The 21265-nt window shown below is 39.6% G+C and overlaps 2 protein-coding genes across 7 annotated transcripts in view; one reads left to right on the top strand and one right to left on the bottom strand.

The window, feature by feature from the left end:
- Positions 1-9655, top strand: part of LOC121864898 (tyrosine-protein kinase Fer-like) — a 62870-nt gene extending 53215 nt beyond the window's left edge. For all 6 annotated transcript variants that reach the window (XM_042364068.1, XM_042364066.1, XM_042364064.1 and 3 more), the window contains 8 exons: positions 1804-2034; positions 2555-2749; positions 2933-3109; positions 3394-3607; positions 3826-3978; positions 4491-4613; positions 4907-5029; positions 5567-9655. In XM_042364068.1, coding sequence (XP_042220002.1) covers positions 1804-2034; positions 2555-2749; positions 2933-3109; positions 3394-3607; positions 3826-3978; positions 4491-4613; positions 4907-5029; positions 5567-5706 — 1356 coding nt within the window. In that variant the 3' untranslated portion in view covers positions 5707-9655. The remainder of the gene's footprint in view (positions 1-1803; positions 2035-2554; positions 2750-2932; positions 3110-3393; positions 3608-3825; positions 3979-4490; positions 4614-4906; positions 5030-5566) is intronic.
- A 600-nt stretch (positions 9656-10255) lies between these two features.
- LOC121864899 (alpha-amylase-like) lies at positions 10256-19721 on the bottom strand. The gene is made up of 14 exons (XM_042364069.1): positions 19567-19721; positions 18116-18278; positions 17855-18006; positions 17544-17701; positions 17158-17336; positions 16812-16950; positions 16025-16209; positions 14978-15187; positions 13899-14037; positions 13478-13636; positions 13222-13356; positions 12515-12746; positions 11027-11150; positions 10256-10559 (listed from the first exon to the last, which is right to left on the bottom strand). The coding sequence occupies exons 1-14, from the start codon at positions 19653-19655 to the stop codon at positions 10431-10433; spliced, it is 2193 nt and encodes a 730-aa protein (XP_042220003.1). The 5' UTR covers positions 19656-19721; the 3' UTR covers positions 10256-10430.
- Between the last annotated feature and the right edge of the window lie 1544 nt (positions 19722-21265).

Below are 21265 nucleotides of genomic sequence, written 5' to 3'. Positions count from 1 at the left end.
AGATGAATACAAATTTATGTAGAAGTTAGCAAAGTTAAGTTAGTAAGTTTTTTAATATTAGGTAAATAGCAACTGTTTCAGGAAAGATTGAGCCAACCCAGACATCATCCAGGTCATCAGTTGGGCTGATGGACAGTTCTAAATAAAACCCTCATGTTAATAAAAAGTATGGTGGATTTAGTAATGTTACTCTTACTGTATGATAATTGAATATTGTGTTAATTATAATTTTGTACAAGATAAAAAGAATTTAGAGACAGTGATAATGCTCCCTTGTGGACCAGAGCACACAAGGATTTTTATAAGTTCATTAGAAAAGGACCAATGGGTGTTATGGTTCTCTGGTGTTTAAGTTACTGGATGCTTTAACTTTCACTACAGGGACACCACTTTTAATACTTTTTCAGCACAGAGAGGATCCCAGACATAGTACAACATTGAAACTACAGTGGGTACTGTATGATGTATCCTTAAGATTCATGTAACACAGTACAGTATGTTAAGAGTGAGCAGTTTTATAGCTACTTGGAACACAATGACCAGTCTTGCATCCTATTTCCTGACTGATGACTCCCTCATTGTAAAACAAATTTGAGATAACAAAAACAGTGTTTAAGATTCACGTATCATTATATAGCAAATTTTGTCATTAATTTCCTTGAGTATTTTGTCCCGCTAGTTAAATTTAATTTTACTCTCACATCTAAAACACACAAAAACTCCGTGAATTTATACTAACTTTTAATAAGAGTTATAAAAATGAATCATCCAACAGATATTAATAATTGGAAACACTCCTTTATGCTTTGCTTGTTGTGATGTTTCTGTGGGTACATCGAGTGTCTGTGTGAAGGCTGATAACTCCAGTAAATGGCATATCACTCTGTTTATTAGCAGTTATATACCAAAGACCTCCATTAACAGCTTCGTATTTGGTGACTGGTCGGGTGGGTCACAACCTCCCCTTATTTTAAGCATTAAGATTGGGGTTCATCCTAAGGGGGTCCCAGGTCCTAATGGTTAAGGTTGAATTAAGTTGGGGCAGATTAGGACTGGTGCTTTTTTATTAATACCGTATCCTGTAACATGTTTGTGGGTGAGTTGCATGGTAGTGTCTCATAAGCAAGCATGATTATTTTTTTTTATGGTAAATTCCTGTACATTAACATTTTGTATTTTGCTGGTGAGGTGTGCTTTACATAATTTTTTTTTGTCTTCTGTTTAGGAATACTATGCATAAACATCCCATACTGAGTTATAATGTTAATTTTTACACAACTATATTGACAGATAGATAGATAAATATTTATTCAATAAAATCAACATACAGTACAGTACGAGTTTTCATTGACTCAGTACATACAGTCACCCACAAAAGTCCTGTCACCTCTCCTGCTGCTCCACTCACCCTTAGATTCAGACTCATAAATCTGAAGCATTTAAGGACGGAATAATGTCTAGGTGTCTACCACTTTGGGTTCACGAGTCTGAATCTCGGGGTTCGTGGAGCAGCAGGAGAGGTGACAGGACTTTTGTTCCCAACTGTACATAGTCAGTGTAAGTATGCAGCGGGGATGGAGGTACTGGTGATGCTGGGTTGTGTGTAGTGACCACAGTAAATCAGAGACTTGTAGAAGAAGAACTCAGAACACATCTAGTAAGGCAGCTCAAAACTATGAATAACTCCAAATAACAAAGACTAAACCACTCTTGGAGCTTGCCAAAAAACATACCGTAAACGATACACAATTCTAAATAATCACATTATCTGATAAGTGACTGCAGCATCTTCCTTCACCACAGTATCAGCGCTCAGACTCACTCAAATCTCGCTCGGCCGCTCTCAAGGAGCTACTCCGCAAACCCTTCCGTGCCAGGAACAGTGCCTCACCTGCCTCCACACCACCCACGCCGACTAGAGCCAACACCGAGGAGAGGGCCTCGGCACCCGACCAACAGTCCCTCACCACGGATAATTCCGCAGAAGGCCAGGCAGAGGTCCACCCACAAGCAGTAAATGGTATACCTGAATTGGTGAGTGAGTGAGGTTGGACAAGAATGAATAATTTAGGAGGTTGAGTGTTGATATTTTTTAAACTGTTTGAGCAGGTAGATATTATCTACTCCAACATGTGCAGGATTAAACCACAACAGGAAACTTACTTTCACTAAATTATCAGATTCCAAAAGTTGTTAAAAGAAATCAGTTGGGTTTAGTATTTGTTACCAGTGATGTAGCATCTAGGTTATTTATTACTTAATGGAGTGTTGGGGGAATGTGGGCATGTAATAGAAAGTACCGCATTTAGAAAGGAAGTAATATCTTCTTTAGTGAACAAGTGAGCTTAGAAAAAAGACAAGGTTTAAGACAGAGTATATACCTGTACAGTACGGTATTGTCTTGTTCGGTGATGAGCGTAACAACCATTGAACTTGGCAGAGGTAAATGTTTTTCATGAATACGAATATTGAAGTCAACTTATGTGTTACAGTACAGTATAACTCCAGCATACAGCGCCATCATTCTAATTAAACTCAATTTGTGACCCTCCAGACCTACGACCCAGACCGGTGCTTGGAGGACGAGCCATGGTTCCACGGTGTACTGCCAAGAGAGGAGGTGGTGCGATTACTGGTGAATGAGGGCAATTACCTAGTGAGAGAGACCACGCGTAATGATGAACAGCAGATTGTCTTGTCAGTCTGTTGGGGCACTCATAAACACTTCATAGTTCAGACCACACCTGAGGTACAACACTTGTCTCCTGGAAAGTGAAAACTAATGTGCTTGAATGGTAAAATTAGTTTATAGTCTTGAGAAAGTTTATATAAAGTTGATTTAAAACTTTTGGGCACAGCGTAATTGACATTTTAATTTGCATTCCAACTACAGTACAGACATATACAATAATTGTTTCCTCTTGTCCATAAGGGTCACTACAGGTTTGAGGGTCCAGCCTTCCCAACCATCCAGGAACTAATCCTTCACCAACACAACTGTGGCCTACCAGTCACTAACAAGTCAGGTGCTATACTCCGGACTCCCATCTTCCGTGAACGATGGGAACTAAATAACGATGATGTTGAGCTGAGAGACAAAATAGGCAGAGTAAGTTGATATGTGTGTGTGTGTCTTGTCTTGTTACTTTCAATACTTGTCTTGCATCATACTTTCTGGCCATCTGCTGTATTACTGTACAGTACTTGGTTTCATAGGACTATGGAGGAATATGAGGCATTTCCCAGGTTATTTAGTTTATTATAGAGAAGATGAGAGATATGGTGCCTGCATATAAAGTAGTAATTTACAACAAGCCTCGACTTAACATTCTTTCATTCTAAAAGAGCCTTACTGCACAGGTGACTCCATTGTATTGGGTACTTCTCCTATAGGGTAACTTTGGGGACGTGTACAAAGCTCGGCTACGGGACTCTGGAAGCGAGGTTGCCGTCAAGACGTGCAGAGTAACGCTGCCTGACGAACAGAAGAAAAAGTTCCTACAAGAGGGTCGTATCCTCAAGCAGTACGACCATCCCAATATTGTCAAGTTTATAGGCATTTGTGTCCAGAAGCAGCCCATTATGATAGTGATGGAGTTGGTGCCGGGTAAGTCATATAACGTGGTTGGCAGTCGTGTGAGTTTAGAGATTGTTATATGCTGATTCACCTCTCCCCCATTCTCTCCATAACATAATTTCGTGTTTGGCCCAGTCATTACACTCTTGACGATTTCCTTCTTGTATTTATCAGAAATGGACTTGTAAAATAACCTCATTCTTGGTATCTGAGCATCATCTTAATTATTTCTTGACTTACCATTGCAGGTGGATCTTTATTAAGTTTTGTGAGGAACCATAAAGGTCAGCTGAACGGGAAGCAGATGATGGGGATGTGCCTGGACACTGCCTCTGGGATGGCCTATCTGGAGTCAAAGAACTGCATCCACCGTGACCTGGCAGCACGGAACTGTCTTGTTGGTGGGTTTCATTCTCAAGCATTTTAACTCCCCGTCTTAAAAGGTCTGCATATCTGTTAGTAGACCAATGATGGTAGGAACATGCTTTCAGTATTATTTACCATCTTTGCTGTTGAGATGTTCTTGTGAAGGGTAGTCATGTGTGGTGCCCAGTAAAGATGGCCTATGATTTATCTAGTGTGGGTGATGGTTAATTTATCTGTTGTATTCATTAACACTTGTGATATAATATTTATCAACAGTTATTGTATCAACCTATGAGTGTCCTTCCAATTAGTACAAACAAGCACAGACAGGTTCTCCTTTTCATCTTCATGACCTTATGAGTCTGGGTGTTGTCAGGAAGGTCTATCAACACAAATCTAACCAACCAGAATTTCCTTCTAGAATCACTTTCCTCAAACCTCCTTGGAAAGCTTTCTGTTGCCAAGACTATTCAGATCAGTTATAGTTCCATTTGTCAGTGATACCAGTTGCCCACAAGACATTTACTGTATCCATGTTGTCTCACAGGCCATCGGAATATTGTCAAAATATCTGACTTTGGCATGTCAAGAGAGGAGGAGGAGTACATTGTCAGTGACGGCATGAAACAAATACCCATCAAATGGACGGCTCCAGAGGCTCTTAACTTTGGTGAGTTAGATATTAAAATACTTTATTATAGAAACATATTAGTTGCTGAGACAGTAGTACCTAACAACAACATTAGAGAAGCACCTAGAATATAATGTCATTCTAGTTTTGTGTATATGGATAATAAGGACTGAAATATGTAATGTGGTTTTGCTATTTGTTTAGTCATCCATATTGTATAGAAATTATAACTTAAATAGCATCCCACTTTGACAGTCAACAAGGTTAACACAAACATTTGTTGAATATTACACAAGGACTTGTGTCATGCAAAACTATTTTTTCCTGGACAGGTAAATACACTTCGCTGTGTGATGTGTGGAGTTACGCCGTGTTGTGCTGGGAGATCTTCTCATCCGGGGAGGTGCCCTACCATGGCTACTCCAACACCAAGGCCCGAGAGATGATTGATTCAGGTAATAGTAGAGTAGATTATAATATAGAATAAATAGTTGTTGACTCAAGTAATGTTGCAATTAGAGGAATTTAGTGAAGGGTAATCTGTAATTGTTGCAGTTTGAAGAATATAGTTGAGCTCTCTGTAAACAGCTGTTGTAGATGGAAGACTATGGTACACTAGTTAGTAATTAGTATTTGTCACATAAGAGTACCAACTCACTGCCCCTGTTATCTCACTCTGTTATTTCTCTATAGCCACACTCATTGACCTTCACACTTATTACTTGTTCCTTCATTATTACCTAACCAATTCTTTCTCCATCTCTTTCACTTATTCCTATAATGCTCCTTAACTTGCTCCTCATCTTGAGCTGAGTATCTCTGATTTAGTTACTTTTTTGGTCTCTTTCTTTACTTATCTGTTCTATCTAATATTTCTGATGTGTTCCTATTACTGTCCTTCCCTATTTAATCCAACCAATCTTGACTTTGTTGTACTTTTTCCTTCTTATCCTTCATCTCTGGCTTGTTCCTAACCAACTGCACAACTCCAGGATACCGGATGCTGGCACCACATAACACCCCCGACGAAATGTACCAACTGATGCTCAAGTGCTGGCAGTATGACGCGGAAAACAGACCTCACTTCCCGGAGATTTACGCCGCTGTAGACACTATATACTCATCACTATAGCAGAATGTGTAGTGTAGAGTGTCTCATTGTAGTGATATTCCCTGTAAGTAGGATTTTGTAAGGATATTCTTAAAAGGCGCGTGGAGTTCTCCGAAGATGGGGTGGAGTACAGTACAGTAACTCAGGTGTACTGTAGTAGACTGGAAGTGCCAAGACCGTGGGCACTTTGCAGCAGTTTCTGGGTCAGTCAGCCACCACAGGTTGTAAATAAAGACAGTTCAGCAGTGAAGAATGACTGCAGTGCTCTACTCAATACGGTGATTTACTGTTTCATCTTGTATGTTCGTAAAATCCTTCATTGTGATTTGTATTTTTTTGTTTTTTCAGTTCACAGTACAGTACTGTATTGGTTGAGTTAAAACTTGGGGTGATATAATTTATTCTGGTCTGATTTTTTAAAATTATTTTAATTTAGTATATATGAGTGTATAATACTGTACAGGTATTGGCTTTTCAGCTCATGAGGAGAAACTTGAACATTTTAGGTACAGTATTTTATTAAATTTTTATGGAACTCATTAATTATATAATATTTGAAAAAGAGGATACGTTCATTGCTGGAAGAGTGATTGTATGACAGAAACGTTTTGGTCAATGGCTGATAATGAACCGGAAATATTGCTGTGTCAAGTTAGTGATTAGTAACTACTGGATTACTATTTAGACTCAATCAGTTCTGCAGAGTTAGATGACTAGTGCTTGACCTGTTATCATAAAGGACACTAAGGCACTGAGTATTAAAGACAATAGCACATACAAGCATGTGACTGGGGTGCTTATGGTCCCGTCAGCTTTTCTTTATAAATGCCAATCTGTTAATTGAGCTTTACGGTGCAACACTTGTACTATTGCTGAACATGATACAGTACAGTTATACTTGAGGCACACACACAACACTGAGGCTGGACTGGTGGAGGAGCTTTTTGCTTTAAGTGTATAAATGCACAAGTTCATGTCAACAACGACACTGTTGACGGGAAGCATCATGTAAAGTTCAGCATCAACCCACATAAAAACAGCAGACGAGCATCATTCCTGTGAGTGTAGCGAACACTACTTGTAGCACACCCAAGTGAGTTATGTTTAAAGTGATTCTATACAAGATCATTATTGATGTGACACAACTGAGTCTTCCTCAGTGTGTACAGGAAAATGTGATCTTTTGATTGTTTTTAAGATGTTATATTTGTTTTCCTTGAGACATATCTTTTTGAAGTGACACGAAACATTCTTGATAAATGAAGGAGAATATATTGATTAATACCAAGATATAGTACACAGTTGTGTTGATTGAAGTGAAGGAACACAAACAACTCTTTCTCAGTAAGTGCAGGAACAAGCAGAACCATATGATTGTTGTTTAAGTATTATATTTAATTATATATATATTTTAAGTTATCTGTGATAACTACTGATTGTCATTGTAGATATTGGTTAGCTGGAGACAGTTTAGGTTCATCTCTCAAGTGCTTCATGAGCAACAAAGTCATAAACAGGGTATTGTACCCATTAGTGTGGTCACAGTACACAACATGACTGAGCCAGTGTGCCCAAGACCTAATGGTTACCTTATTAGGACGGGACCATCTAACCTGCTGCCATAACTTGAACACAAAAGCATCTGAGAGTTTATTTTGATGGTGTTGTTGTCCGTCGCTGAAATATGTTGTGGCCCGACGTTAGTAATTTACAATAAAACTTGCTGTACCTTTAGGGTCGGTGGCTGTGTGTGTATAAACAGACTACAGTAATGATGAACATTACTTGTGCTCTGTTGATAAAACTTCTCTCACATGGTTTAATATTTCCCATTGCAAAGGTATTTACATACTGTCATTTTATTTGTCGTAACAAATAATTTTGAGCAATTTTATGTTGAATATGAATATTAAGTTTACTGTATTTATGATGATTATTAACGTCTTAAGAGTTACAGTATATTAGGAGTATCGAGTTATCAGTGAAGTTGAAATTTGGAAATACCAAGACTTGCATTACCATGTTCTCTATGGTAGGTTTATAGCCAAATTATAATTTATCTCTTGCCTTGACCAGAGCAATAAAAGTGGTCAAGGTAAACTTTAATTAACCATCACCTACAGTGTCATAGGTTTCTGAACAATGTGTGGATAAGTTTGGCTACAAAGATGAAAGTGTGTGCCATACTTTATTTATATTGTACTAACTAGTGGATCTGTGCCATGAAAGATTATGAGATATTCCAAACAAAGAAATTATTAGTAAGAATTGTTGTGTCTTGTCTGTCTGTTGGTTCATGTAAGGATCATTAATGCATGTACTGTACTGTATACATGTGTGGACTAATTCATACATGTGTGTGTATACTTCTTCATGTTTGTGTTTGCATGACTGCCTTCAGGCCTTGTGTGGGTATGTTTGTCCCCTTGTTTGTGTATCAGTAATATATATATATATATATATATATATATATATATATATATATATATATATATATATATATATATATATATATATATATATATATATATATATATATGTACAGTATACATATTTTTAGGTCACTATGAATTTTAACTATTATTACGTAGAACTGAATTTTATATTTAATTTTGGCATCTTAAGCCAGCCTATGTGAAATGTATGTTATGCACTCAGAATGAATCAGTCATTGTTTTACAGAGTTTTCCAATTAAAAACTTGTGATGGGGCCTTACCTGTAGTGATATCAATGCATAGTTTCTTTACGTACAAAATTCACATGTTTTTGGCTGTTATGTAAATTTGTTCTGTGAATGAAGGGACAAGTGTGCTTGTTCATGTGAATCTCTGTATGTAGTGAGAGCTGTCACATCTCCTGCCCAAGATTTTATGACAAAAAAACAATACATTTAGAAATGGATGGAAAATGAGTTAAAGATGATTATTGGAGTGTAGTTCTTATAGTATATATTCCTCAGAAAATAATTTGAGTATAATTATCAAAGTTTATAATCTATAAAAAAGGTGGAATACAGTAGATAATATTCCTATTGTCATTTTTTTCTGTAAATGTGTAATATATATATATCTAGTCCACTAACCTATATGGAAGTAAGAGTAATTGTGGAGTTATTAGTTGTTCTGGTCTGCTATATCCTAGGAGACTTATTTTGTATATACTGCCTCTGCCTATTAATAATGCATAATTTCTCCATGTATATTGACTTGCTTTATGTGACTGTTAATGTTTATATACAACAAGTGTGCTATTCTTCCTGATGAAACATTTAAGTCGAGTGATCTGTGTAGTCTTAGCATTAGGTGTACACTCGCTCCAAAGGGTATCTTTATGGAGGGGCACCGACGAATTTCAAAGTGAACGCCACGACTTGCGTTGTCTCTGTATGGTTGTTAAAATACTTCATACGTTGCGTCATATTATCTCGCACGTAATCATAAAGATAACTTTTTGGAGCTTGTGTATAAGAGAGAGAGAGAGAGAAAGAGAAAGATATTGCACTTCAAACGTGACGTATGTTTTTGTGGGATCAATCCTACGAAAGTTGTTGCAAACCCCATTTTTATTATTAAACTCTACCAATTGTGATTACCAGGATGCAAATATAACTATCATGAGATATATTGTACTATATATATATATATATATGTGTGTGAAACTAAGATGGATGTGTTTGTTTGCTGACAAATTGATATAATGCAACTCAAGATTTTTACAAGATTTATACAAAAAAAAAATTATTACGACTGCTTTGTTGATTACATACACGACTGGAACACGTTAGAACTACGAAGCTTTGCAGTACACTTTTTTTTATTGAATTTCTTTTGGGATTTACAGCTAAACATCAGAATTTTTAATAATAACAATAATTACACTTTTGCCTACTCTGCCAACTCTTAACTAACACACACAACCTGCTCTTGTTATTCTCTATAAGTCACTTTTCCATTAAAATATTTAATGTTGGAAGGTGTAGTGATTATCCCACATTCCTCATGTTGGAAGAAGAGGACTCGAGGAAAGAATCTTGCCTCAAACATTAACTTGTGGTACAGTAGTGTGTGTAGATGACTGGTGAGGGATGGTTGTACAAGAGGTCCCTCAGTAATTACCAAGTATAAAGAAGAAATTAGTTAATGTTTCAAAAACAGAACCATTCAAAGTGACTTATTACTATACTAGAAAGTTTTTGACCCAAGATCCTTCATCAGCTTATTATACTGTACACGTATTGGGATTTTAATCACAATAAGGGAATGATATCTGGTGAAAATTTGAGGAAATATGTAGAGTAGTTTTCTGGTCCAAGAGTATAAATTAATATGTTTGTAAAATTCCTAAACTTATTTGTATCAATTTCAAGTACAGAAAATTGTATATTAACAGTACAAGAAATGAGAAATTAGGATATGAAATTATTACAAGGATCACCAGCCAGATTTAGTCCCAGAATTGTTACTTTTGACTCTGGGATTCGGCATGAGTGAAAGAGCAAGAGGTAATGACCAACCAATTCATTACCTGGACTCATGGAAGAGTGTACGGTACAGGTAAACAAACTAATGGTTGCTGAGTGAGAGGCACTTTATTAGCAGTTAATATATGGTAGTACATGTACTGCACCTCAGTCATGAAGAATGGCAGGCTTCAGATGGATTGCTGGAGGTACTCAGAGACGAGAATGAGCAAGCATAATGATAGAGGTCAAGAAGATATTAAGAGTTGCCATCTCACATATAAATCAAGAAAGAGAGTTGATTTGGCAGGAAGATCCAGAGAAATCAAACACGTTGAGGTAGCCACAGCGACCCAAGTGGTTCTTGGATGTGTAGGGCTTGGCACCCCCAGCGTCACCAGTGCATGATGACACCTATAAGACAACAACAAAGGTCAAAAGGTTATAGTGAAGTTATGAGACAAGTAAAGTTATAGTGTTATAGAGCTTATAATAGGCCTGGAGTCCAAGTCTGGTCATGCTAAGTTATACAGAGGTCTGAAAGGGTGAAGGTGGTATAGAGAAGCTGTAAATAAATTGGGTTTTGTTAAGAGGCTATCGAGTGAGGTCAGGAAAAGTCGGACCAATAAAATGGACAGCTGATAAGTCATGATAAAATAGTAAAAATAATTTTGGAGACTTGTGACTTCTTTTCATCACTGGGGACATTTGCTGGTAACTCTTTCTATGTATACAATACTGAGATCAGTCTTTTATAGTTTTTACAAGGACTTTCCCACTATTGTGCAACACAGTTGTAATCAAGAGCAAAACAGACTAATGCACTAGAAAAAGTGCAAGAACAGTCTTTAAGAAGCCTGATGGTGCAGCTATTTACTTACTTGGTTGATGTCAGATTCCCAGCCTGTGCCAGCATTGCTGACGAAGGCCTTCAAATCAAACCAGCCACCCTCAGTCTCGTCACAGTTCATCATCATGTCGACCATCCAGTAGTGCTCTCCAAACCTGCCAATGAAAGTGAAGCTGTGACATACTATTTTCAAGAGACTGCCGGACCAGCTTTCAATTCATTTTTGTTTAGGTCAGGTCTCATAGTGTGCATACTGTACACATTAATGACTTTCATACATGCAAGGCTGATTTGGTCAGTCACACGTGGGGAGCTGCAGCGTGCATCACAGAATACAAACTAAACCTAACATTATTAGATCAGAATAAGTTAATTCAAGTTCGTTTATTTTTATTGCCATCAAAGGTTATTTTATACACAGGCAATGGATACCCAGGTCTTAAGTGAAAACTGATTGAGCATTAGGCTTGGGTGGTTAACAACTTCTTAGTGTACATAGAACCTAATTCTTTTTACTTTTATCCTCTTCACCACTGATCGGCTCGTTAGCCGCTTGGGCGATCGGTCACGTCTCTGGCAAGTACTGGGCATACACTGACTCCTGAATGTATCTGAACCTGCTCCAGTGCTGGTCAAGTCTGGTCTTGGAACAGCCCACACTCGGTGCTGACACAAAACTCTGGTGGGTTGTTCCACAAGTTCACAACTCTCACTCCAAAAAAGTTAGCCCTCACAGTTTTCTGAACTTGCAGTTTCTTCAACCCTGAGCTGTGACCCCTTGTGGGGTGAGTGTCAGCCAGTTCCAGGTAAGGACACTTGACTGAGTAGTGCCCCTTGAGATATTTATACACCTTGATTAGGTTCCCCCTTACCCGACTGTAGTATAAGCTAGGCAATTGCAGGTACTCTAATCTCTCTGAGGTGCCCAAGTGGTGGCACCAGTCTGGTGGCCCTCCTTTGGGCATTTTCAATCAACTGACAGTCCTTACCATATCTCGGTGGAATGTAATAATTTATGGACAATGTACAGTCATTTATAATTTTCTCACTTGACCAAGTCATAGATATGTAAATTGCATGTAAACTATACAGTGACATAAGATATCAATGTGTGTTTTTTCAGGAAAGTCTTTCCTCTTTGTAAAGACTTTGATTAACACCCATTTGTAAGATATACAAGTGTAGGTAAATACTTTGTGATTCAGGGAGAGAAGAGCTGCTGATGTGATAAATGAGGACCTAACAGTTCAGTGACAAGAGACCCTGGTGATTCAAGCAGAGACCAGAACAGAGGTATGTGGGCCTAATGTTTCTTCCCTTTATCCTCTCTGCCACTTGTCAACTCAGTAAGCTCGCTGGTCAGGTCTTTTCTTGATTAAGAATTATTGGCCAATACTGGGTATGTATGGAATCTTGAATGTACTTTAAACAGGTGCCAGTGTTGGTCAAGTCTGGTCTTAAATAATCTAACATTTGGCGCTACCACAACATTCTCGCGGATAAAAAGCTCATGACTTACGTGTTCAGCTCCTGGTACCCAGCTGCCCCTGGTTTGTTGGTGGTCCAAGCGAGAGGTGAACCAGATGCTGACTGGCCCTGGTAGCTGCCTTGGCTGGCCTGGGCACCATACCAGTCGAGCTTGGTGTCTCCTTGCCTCCATGCATTGTACTTGGCATAATGATCTGCAGTACCCAGACTGCTAACAGTGATGTCGATGGCACAAACATCTGTTTCAGCATTATCGTTGCAGCCTGAAAGAGCAGTTGGAGGTTAATTTTTGGGTCCATGTGCTTGTATAGTACAGTATATGTTTCCTTAGTCTGTCCTTCTGTGAAACTCCCTGTTACATCTTTCTAACATTATGAATATAATTGTCTCTAATCTGTCAGTATATATATTTATCTTACTCTATCTCTGTAGTAATGAGCAAGTCCCAAAAGGCCCTCCTGACAACTCAAATTTCCTTACTCAGCTTATTTCACATTTTTCAGTTACAGTGGCAGTACAAAATAAAACCAACCTTTTTTTAACATAAATTTTTATAGCCATGACTGACCTATTCTGATCTATTCTATTTTGATGAATCCTTCTGGTAATTTCATGTAAAATAAAATGTTATGCTCATACATTCAACCAAACTGACTTATTCTCCACAGCTTGGTGACCTGAGGTACTACCGTTACTTGTCCTATGTGAACCAAAGTGCACTTGTGACCTGACACTGACCTTGGCGGTGGGCCGAGTCGATGCCTCCCCGTATGAACAGGTCCTGACCCACGGAGGTTTGCTTGTGCACGAAGACAACGGTCCTGGCCATACCATCGATGGGTGGTAAGGTGGGGTGGGGTGTTGTGGTGTGGTCTGTGAGTAGAGACAAGGTCAAGGGGCTGTTTATGATACAATTTTTCAGAAACACAATCTTATCGTAAATTGTGATACATCTGTACTGTATTGAAGTGACAAAGACCTCAGTTTCAATTACCTGGGCTGACTGTAGGTTCAACACCATCACATCCAGCACAGATGGCAAAGATCGGCTCCTCTGAGTTGTTTATGATGATCCGGGCTGTTCCATCACCGTTTACAGTCACCTTGTTGGCACAGTGGCTGATCAACTCGCAGTACTGTCCCGCTGGCAGACCTGTGGGAGGAAAGGACAAGTTTGGATGTGGAAGACTATGAGGAAAAGTATTAAGAGACTTGGATCACATCAAGATTAACACCCCTGCATTATGCTATCTGGGGGGTTAGGTTAGCATTAGGATGTTTAATCAGGTGAAATAAGCAGGGAATGCTAATCTTCATGTGATCTCAAAAGAACCAATGAAATTATGAGGAAGATTGAGACACTGAGGAAGAAAATGAGATAATAACCAAGAAAACAATCAGCCTCGAGCACTTACCAGTCTGAAGGGTCTTGTCAAATGATCCGTACTTAGACATGGCGAAGAAGCCCTTGTCGCCCCGGGAGAAGGCTACGTTATCTCCCTCCTGGTACCAATTGGCCATCTGTGTACCAGCTACGGCATTCCTGAACTTCACCTGAAACAGAAATGCGGCGTGGTTGCTTTACTTCATAAGAATACAACAACTTGGAGGGGGGGGGGGATCATATGAAGATTAGTCCCCCACAGGTTATTTCACCTCATAATTAAATACCCTAATGCTATCTGGGAAGGTTAATGAGTTGAAGATCAGGTAATTTGTTCGTATCCATCACAAATGTCAATAAATACATTACATTTATCAATACAGTACTTAAAAAATATGCGTTGTTATATATATATATATATATCTATATATATATATATATATATATATATATATATATATATATATATATATATATATATATATATATATATATATATATATATATATTGTTTATGTGTTTGCAAATAAAACTCTTACTAACAGTGATGCTTTACGCAGGGGTTCTCAACCGAAATTTCCCCCTCAGGTTTTTCGAAACTGATACTAATATGGAAAAAAAAATAAAGGATTTTCAGTATTATATGCATATTATTTGGAATGCACTTTTTGAGGCAGACAATCCTGGAAAGGAGGGGGGGAATGACATTCTGACATATGGTGAAAGGGGTGCATGGGGCAAACAAGGTTGAGAACCACTGCTTTACACTGTCAACTCATGAGTCACTGACCAATCAGCTGACAGCACTACCACTGTTAGTGCGTCAGTTCGAAGTGCAGCGTAGATAGTTGTTGGTGAACTTGGTGCTATGTACAGTACCTCATTTTTGGGTCGTATCACGGGTTGTCGTTATTAGCTGACCAAATTGAACTGAGTGATAGAGAAGGTAAGGAAGTGTATGTTTTGATAACTTATATGTATTAAATAATTAAATACGGAGGAGGCGATAGGTTGTTAATGTTCTCTATCAAGGACTTACCTCGCGTACGTGTTTAAGGCCATTAGTTAGGGTTAGAAATACATTTTAAACAAGGTCAAGACTTCACTGACCATCTGGGTGATAGGGTTCCAGCGGTGTTCACAGACCCAGCCGCCACCACAGGAACCATCAGCATTAATAGGAACGTCGTCAGTAGAACCGCCATTGTTGCTACCTGGAGGACCTTGATCTGAGTCGTCGAAGTAGTAGCTGCTCATTATCCTCATGAACCCGTAGTCGTGAGCCAGGGAGAACGACACACCCATCTTGTATTCTTTAGGCTGTAGGGGAGGGGAGGATAGGGAGTTTGGTAAGATAGGGTTTTATTCAGTAAAAATATTCATGCGGGTGACCTGCAGTGAATTCGTCATGCTAGTTCATATTGGTTCATTAATTGCGTAGATATTATGATTATGCAAACTATGGTAAACAGTAAACTGCTTCAACTAGTAGTACTATAAAGCTGCTTAAAGCTTAATTTCGTGGGAAACCAGAGAGATATATGTTTAATTGTTTGATAACTAATTTATGATTTAACCAAGAATACACTGCTTGCCAAACACCGTAACGACTCAAGCCTAGTTAACACAGCCACAACTACCTCAAGACTCGTTAGGTTTACGTCTGCCTTTTTAAAATTAATAAATATTTTAGTAGTCATGATTTGTGATATTTATAACATCGATTTGCTTTTAGTGTCAGCTGATGAAGTTGTGTTTACGAAAAGTTTGATCAAAGATTACGTAACTGATTCTCTAAAAAAAAATAATATCGTTGTTTACGTCTGATTATTAACCTCTACAAATTCCTAGACAAGATTGGAAATAAACGTTAATTGATTTTTTAAGACAAATTCGCATAAAAATAAAGAAACATCCAAGCGCTTTTACGGATGTAAATCATGACGTCATAATCTTAATATGGAAATCACGCAATAATATAATAACTTAAATCAGAAGAAATTTTATAGTAGCTATTATACGTGATATATAAGGCTGAGTATTAATGTATAAAGCTTATATTAACGTTGGTCCTGTGATGAATTATGATGATGAAATTAGTGGTTGTTGAAAAACTGTGGTATTATATTTTCCCTGACGCGTTTGAGTCTCCCTGACCTGTTTAAAAGTGATGATGTCGCCAGCCCCGCCATGACCTCGCTGGTTGTCGTGGTTGTCAACAAAGACGAGAGCCTTATCAGAGGGCGCCATCCCCCACCCCGGGTCGTAGATGTTGGCCAGCTGACTGAAGTCGTTGATGCCCCAGGCTATCTTCTTGCCGAACCTGAACTCCGTAGTGCGGCCTGGTGGGGTTATGGAGGATGATGTGATGTGTGTGTGTGAGTTAGAGGTGTATGGGTGTTGATGAAATCTTTTTCTATGTCCTCCTCCTCCTATATTTCTCCACCTCCTCCTCCTTACCCCTCCATCTCCAGCAATTCCTCCTCTTCCTTTTCCTGTTCCAACTATCCTTCCACCCCTCTTCCTTATCTCTTCCTCCTACCTCTCCTCCTCTTCCTACCTCTCCTCCTCTCCCTACTCCTCCTACCTCTCCTCTTCCTACTCCTCCTACCTCTCCTCCTCTACCTCCTCCTCCTACCTCTCCTCCTCTTCCCACCTACCTCCCCATCTACCCTCCCAACCTCCTCCTCCAATCCTCCCACCTCTCCTCCCTCCCTCCCACTCTCCTCTTCCCTCTCTCCCACCTCCTCACTACTCCTCCCACCTCTCTCCCCACCCCATCCTCCTACCTCTCCTCCTCTTCCTACTCCTCCTCTTCCTACTCCTCCTACCTCTCCTCCTCTTCCTACTCCTCCTCTTCCCATCTCCTAATCCTCCATACCTCGGTGTCTCACTCTTAACTAAGGAAGATGATGAAGAAAACACTTCAACAGGTCCTACTCACCCACACTGAAGTACTGGTCGACTGTGATGGGCTCTCCTCCCTGGTCGATCACCTCGTGGAAGAAGAAGGGTCTCTGGCCGCTGGGGAAACCTGCGTTGGTGTTCAGGTCGTGAGTCAACCCCTGTATGGCCTCCAGGTCCTACGGGGAGGTCATCTGGTGTTTGGTTCAGAGGTCGTGGCAGGTTACAGTGTATGTGGGGTGAAGGATGGAGGATATTGGTTTTGTGATTTTTCGATGTGTGTTTTTATTGACCCGTGTTACTTCCCGTTCGACTTTTTCTTCAATATGTCAACACACACACACACACACACACACACACACACACACACACACACACCTACCTACCTTCGGCCACATGTGCTTGGCGGCGTCCACCCTGAAGCCCATGACGCCAATCTCGACGAGGTCGTTGTAGTAACCCGAGATCATCTGCCTGACGTAGTCCTTGGCGCCGTACAGGTCCGTCAGCCCCACCAGGTAGCAGTTCCTCACCTCGTTCACGTCGTTGTAGTTGTTTATGTTACCTGCGGGGCGGATAATAGTACTGATGTGAAGGGGTTGGTTAGGATAGGTTTTGTCTTTTGTTTTCATTCTTTCCTCGTACTACAACCTTTTTCTTTTTCCTCTTCCCCTTCCTATCATCCTTCCTCCTCTCCCTAAACCTTTTCCTCTTTCTTCCTCCTCTTCCTACCATCCTTCCTCCTCTTCCTATCATCTCTCCTCCTCCTCACCGTCAGCAGAGGGACACATGCTCCGGGGGGTGAAGTCTAGACTGGAGTAAGGCACGCCGGGGAAGTCTCTGTTGTCGGCGTTGAAGCTGGAGCCTCCTGACCCCTGCCCTGACCTGCCCAGACCTGTCATGTGGTTCACTACGGCGTCCACGATGATCCTGTGGGAGGCGGTGAAGGGGTGTAGTTAGGGTCTCCACCACACACACACACACACACACTCGACTTTATACTTGCATCTTGACGAAGGTGTATCTTTTAGTTCCGTCTGTGTGTGTGAGATGATACCTAACTCCAGGCTCTGTCTCACTCACCTGACACCGACGGCGTTACATCTCTGCACCATGTCAATAAACTGTTGCCTGTTGCCCGAGCGAGACTCCAGCTTGTAGGAGACTGGTTGGTACCTCTGCCACCAGGGGTACCCGTTCTCCTCCACCACCGCGTGTTCCATCGGCGGCGACACCTGTACGAGTGACACCGTTAGTAGTGGTCACACCTGTACTGCTAACACCACTTTTTGTTGTTAAATGTGAAGCTCAGACAAGTAGATAGGTACACGCACGCACACACACCTGGACGGCACAGAAGCCAGCATCAGCGAGGAATCTCTCACACTCCTGGGCTATGTCGGTCCACTTCCATTCAAACAAGTGAACTATGGTCTGTCGGCCGTCAGCACAGGAGGGCGTGTCGTAGACCGCCCTCACCACGCCCACCACTACCACCAACACCAACCTGAAATACAACCAAGAGCCTGTAGCACTAACATCAGGCTGAATTATTAACTTGAGTCACTCGCTTTGCTTAACCTGTTATTGTTTACATACCTACACTGTTTACATACGTGCTTAACCTGTTATTGTTTACATACCTACACTGTTTACCTACGTGCTTAACCTGTTATTGTTTACATACCTACACTGTTTACATACGTGCTGAACTTGTATGGCGATATTTACTTAATGTTATATTTGTCTGTTTGTTTATATAATGTAGGACGTGAACTGAGAGATGTTTCTGAAGTTCTTTACCGGGGCTTATGGCGCGCTGTTTACAAATAGGAAAGATTCTGTGTGCCTGAGTGTGTATGTATGTGTGGGTGTTTGAGTATGTGTTTGTGTGTGTGTGTTTGTGTTTGTGTGTGTTGGGGAGGGGGTGGGTGTGGTGGAAGGGGTAGGAAGGTGAGAGCGAAAGGGATGAAGGAAATATAAGGAGATATATGGGGAAGGAAGTGTGAAAGAGGGAGGGTGAGGGTGCTAGTGAGTGTGAGGGTGTAGCATACTTTTACCTTTATCCTCTTCGCGGTCGGTCATATCTCTGTTACACACTGTTGACACACATTGGGTGGTTCTGCCCCAGTGTTGTTGGTCCAGTCTGGTTTTCAATGAACTCGCATACTCTTTACCGTGTGTGTGAGGGAAGGAGCATCAGTGTTGATTATTTCACAGGTAATGAGTATGTAAGTTTAGTAATATTCTGATTGTCTATTTACTAAAGTGTTTCCAAATAACTCAAGACAGACTTTCAAAAATCAGTTATTCGTCATGTCAGTCGTTCTCTATAAATGCTCATAATAATTGTAATATAAAAAGCGTTTGTTTTTTCCACGCCATTTTTGTGTCATCATATCTTGAGTCTGGAGCGTTGGTGAAGCCTTATACGTGGGAAAGAATAACCGACGATTTATTTTAGTATCCCCGCAAAAAGTAATCATAGAAGACGTAAATGTTATAATAGAAAATGAGTACTGACCTTACACAAACGAAAATGGAATTTCCCCTTTCAATCAATGTTTCATCTCTGCTATTATTTACACCATAAACCAACAATAAAACACACTTTATAAATCTATTCCATTATAAATACAATAATTGACTCCTACCTATTTCATCATTTTGACCAGGAACCAGAGATGAAAGATACCAAATTAGATTAAAATTTAAAAAAAAAATCGTCTAAGAGAATTTCAATGCAGGAAAGATTTTAATATTGATTCGATTCCGATAGTGTACAGTATACTCACAATAACCCTCGCATGGTTGTGGCTGGGTGTCGAGTTGCTCCCAGGGTCACGAGATTGGCTTTATATAGGTGGGGGGCTGACGTCATCATCTCTTTTCTCCTCTCATCATCCTTAATTCCATTTCCTCCACTCTCGTCATTCTCATCTCTCACCTGTCCTCTCTTCACACCATCTTTACTTATCTTTTCCTCCTCCCTCACCATCCTTACCTGTCAAAATATCATTTCCCTGGATACAACCTCGGACAATATTGAAATTAGTGTTATATATCAGGTTCCAGGCTCCGTTAAGCTCCTCTTCTGGTTCAGACTCCTTTTTGTGGTTCCTGGTGCATCGCTAAATTAGGCCACATTTTTTTTTTAGAAATATATAGTAATGTACTTTTTTAGTTAGGGAAATTCGGTAGAGTTGGATTGGTCTAATATTATTACTTGTAGTAAATAGTTGTTTATCGAAAGACTTTAAAAGGAGAATGGACTTGGGGGGAGGGGGGGGGTAAAAGTATTGTTAATTTCTATTAATTTTCTTTATCGTGCATTGTTCCTCGCCTTGCCAAATGAACACTTGATAACTATCCTCTCACAATAAGATCTCTGGTGGGTTTTATTATTATTATTATTATTATTATTATTATTATTATTATTGTCGTATGGCGTCTTGAACTTTGTTATGGCACACTGAGGGACCATCAAAATTTTCTGTTAATCTGGTGAGATGCTTGTCTATCAGAAGATTTTTTTGGGGGGAGGGGGGCTAATTTCAAATGGGAATTGTCCACCACGCACCTGAGGGTATATTTACTTACACAATAACCTAAGCCTCGTGGAACACCTATAGTAAGTTAAGTAATGATGACAATAGAGATTCCATTAATAGTACTTGTGAAAGAACAGGTGGTGGGAGCTGCTGCCTTACTAATGATGTCGGTACACACGTGTCCACCATGAGGATGATAAGAAAATAATAATACTTTGATAATAATACCATGCCATGCCATGCAAGGGTTATTGTAAGTGTACTGTACATTATGAGAATCAAAGTAAATTAATATTAAAAACTTTTCTGCACTGAAATTATCTTAGACGAAGCCTTTTGACAGTAATAATAATAATACAGTAAGATCTGAAAGACTGTATGTTAAGTTTGTCTCCTAGTCCCAACTAGTAGAATATTAATTTGTCTAGGTATAACCCCCGATGGCACCAAGTGAACTCAACTAGTTTAGGTCATTTCAGTGCAGTTTTGTTATTTATCTAAGTTAGTTTGTGTTTTAGCTCAGGTCAACTAGTTAAAGTGCTCTAAAGCGAAAATATTAACCAGATGAACCTTTTGAGAATTTAGAAGGTGTTGATACTTTTGTCATTGGCAACTGATTTAACTGCATTTGCAATTTCACGTTTCATATTAGTATAATGAGACAAATCTCACAAGAAGATGATTACATGTAGGTAGAATATTGATAGTATAAGAGTATAAAAGAGAGGAAGATTTTGGTAGCGTGGCCGTGATAGTTATTTACACTTATCGTATCTTATACGTCAATACACATCTATTACGTCTTAAGGGCGACTTCTCAAACACCGCTTCGTTACAACTCTTTATTCATTACGAACATGACATGGACACATTAATAACACCTTCTACTGAAGTTACTAGGACACTATATTTACGTTACTAGGATATCATATTACGTTACTAG

This window comes from Homarus americanus, unplaced genomic scaffold, assembly GCF_018991925.1.
Source record: "Homarus americanus isolate GMGI-L3 unplaced genomic scaffold, GMGI_Hamer_2.0 scaffold2539, whole genome shotgun sequence".
NCBI classification, from domain to species: Eukaryota; Metazoa; Arthropoda; class Malacostraca; order Decapoda; family Nephropidae; genus Homarus; species Homarus americanus.
The sequence above is the reverse complement of the archived record's forward strand: the minus strand, read 5'-3'. Positions and strand labels throughout refer to the sequence as shown.

What these genes read in the sequence shown, in the direction of transcription:
- LOC121864899 (XM_042364069.1), bottom strand. Translation starts at nt 19,655, where the DNA reads ATGATGACGTCAGCCCCCCACCTATATAAAGCCAATCTCGTGACCCTG. An exon ending in CGACCAGTACTTCAGTGTGG is followed by an intron (nt 16,210 to 16,811) that starts GTGAGTAGGACC and finishes TAACCCCACCAG; the next exon opens with GCCGCACTACGGAGTTCAGG. An exon ending in GGGAATCTGACATCAACCAA is followed by an intron (nt 10,560 to 11,026) that starts GTAAGTAAATAG and finishes GTTGTCTTATAG; the next exon opens with GTGTCATCATGCACTGGTGA.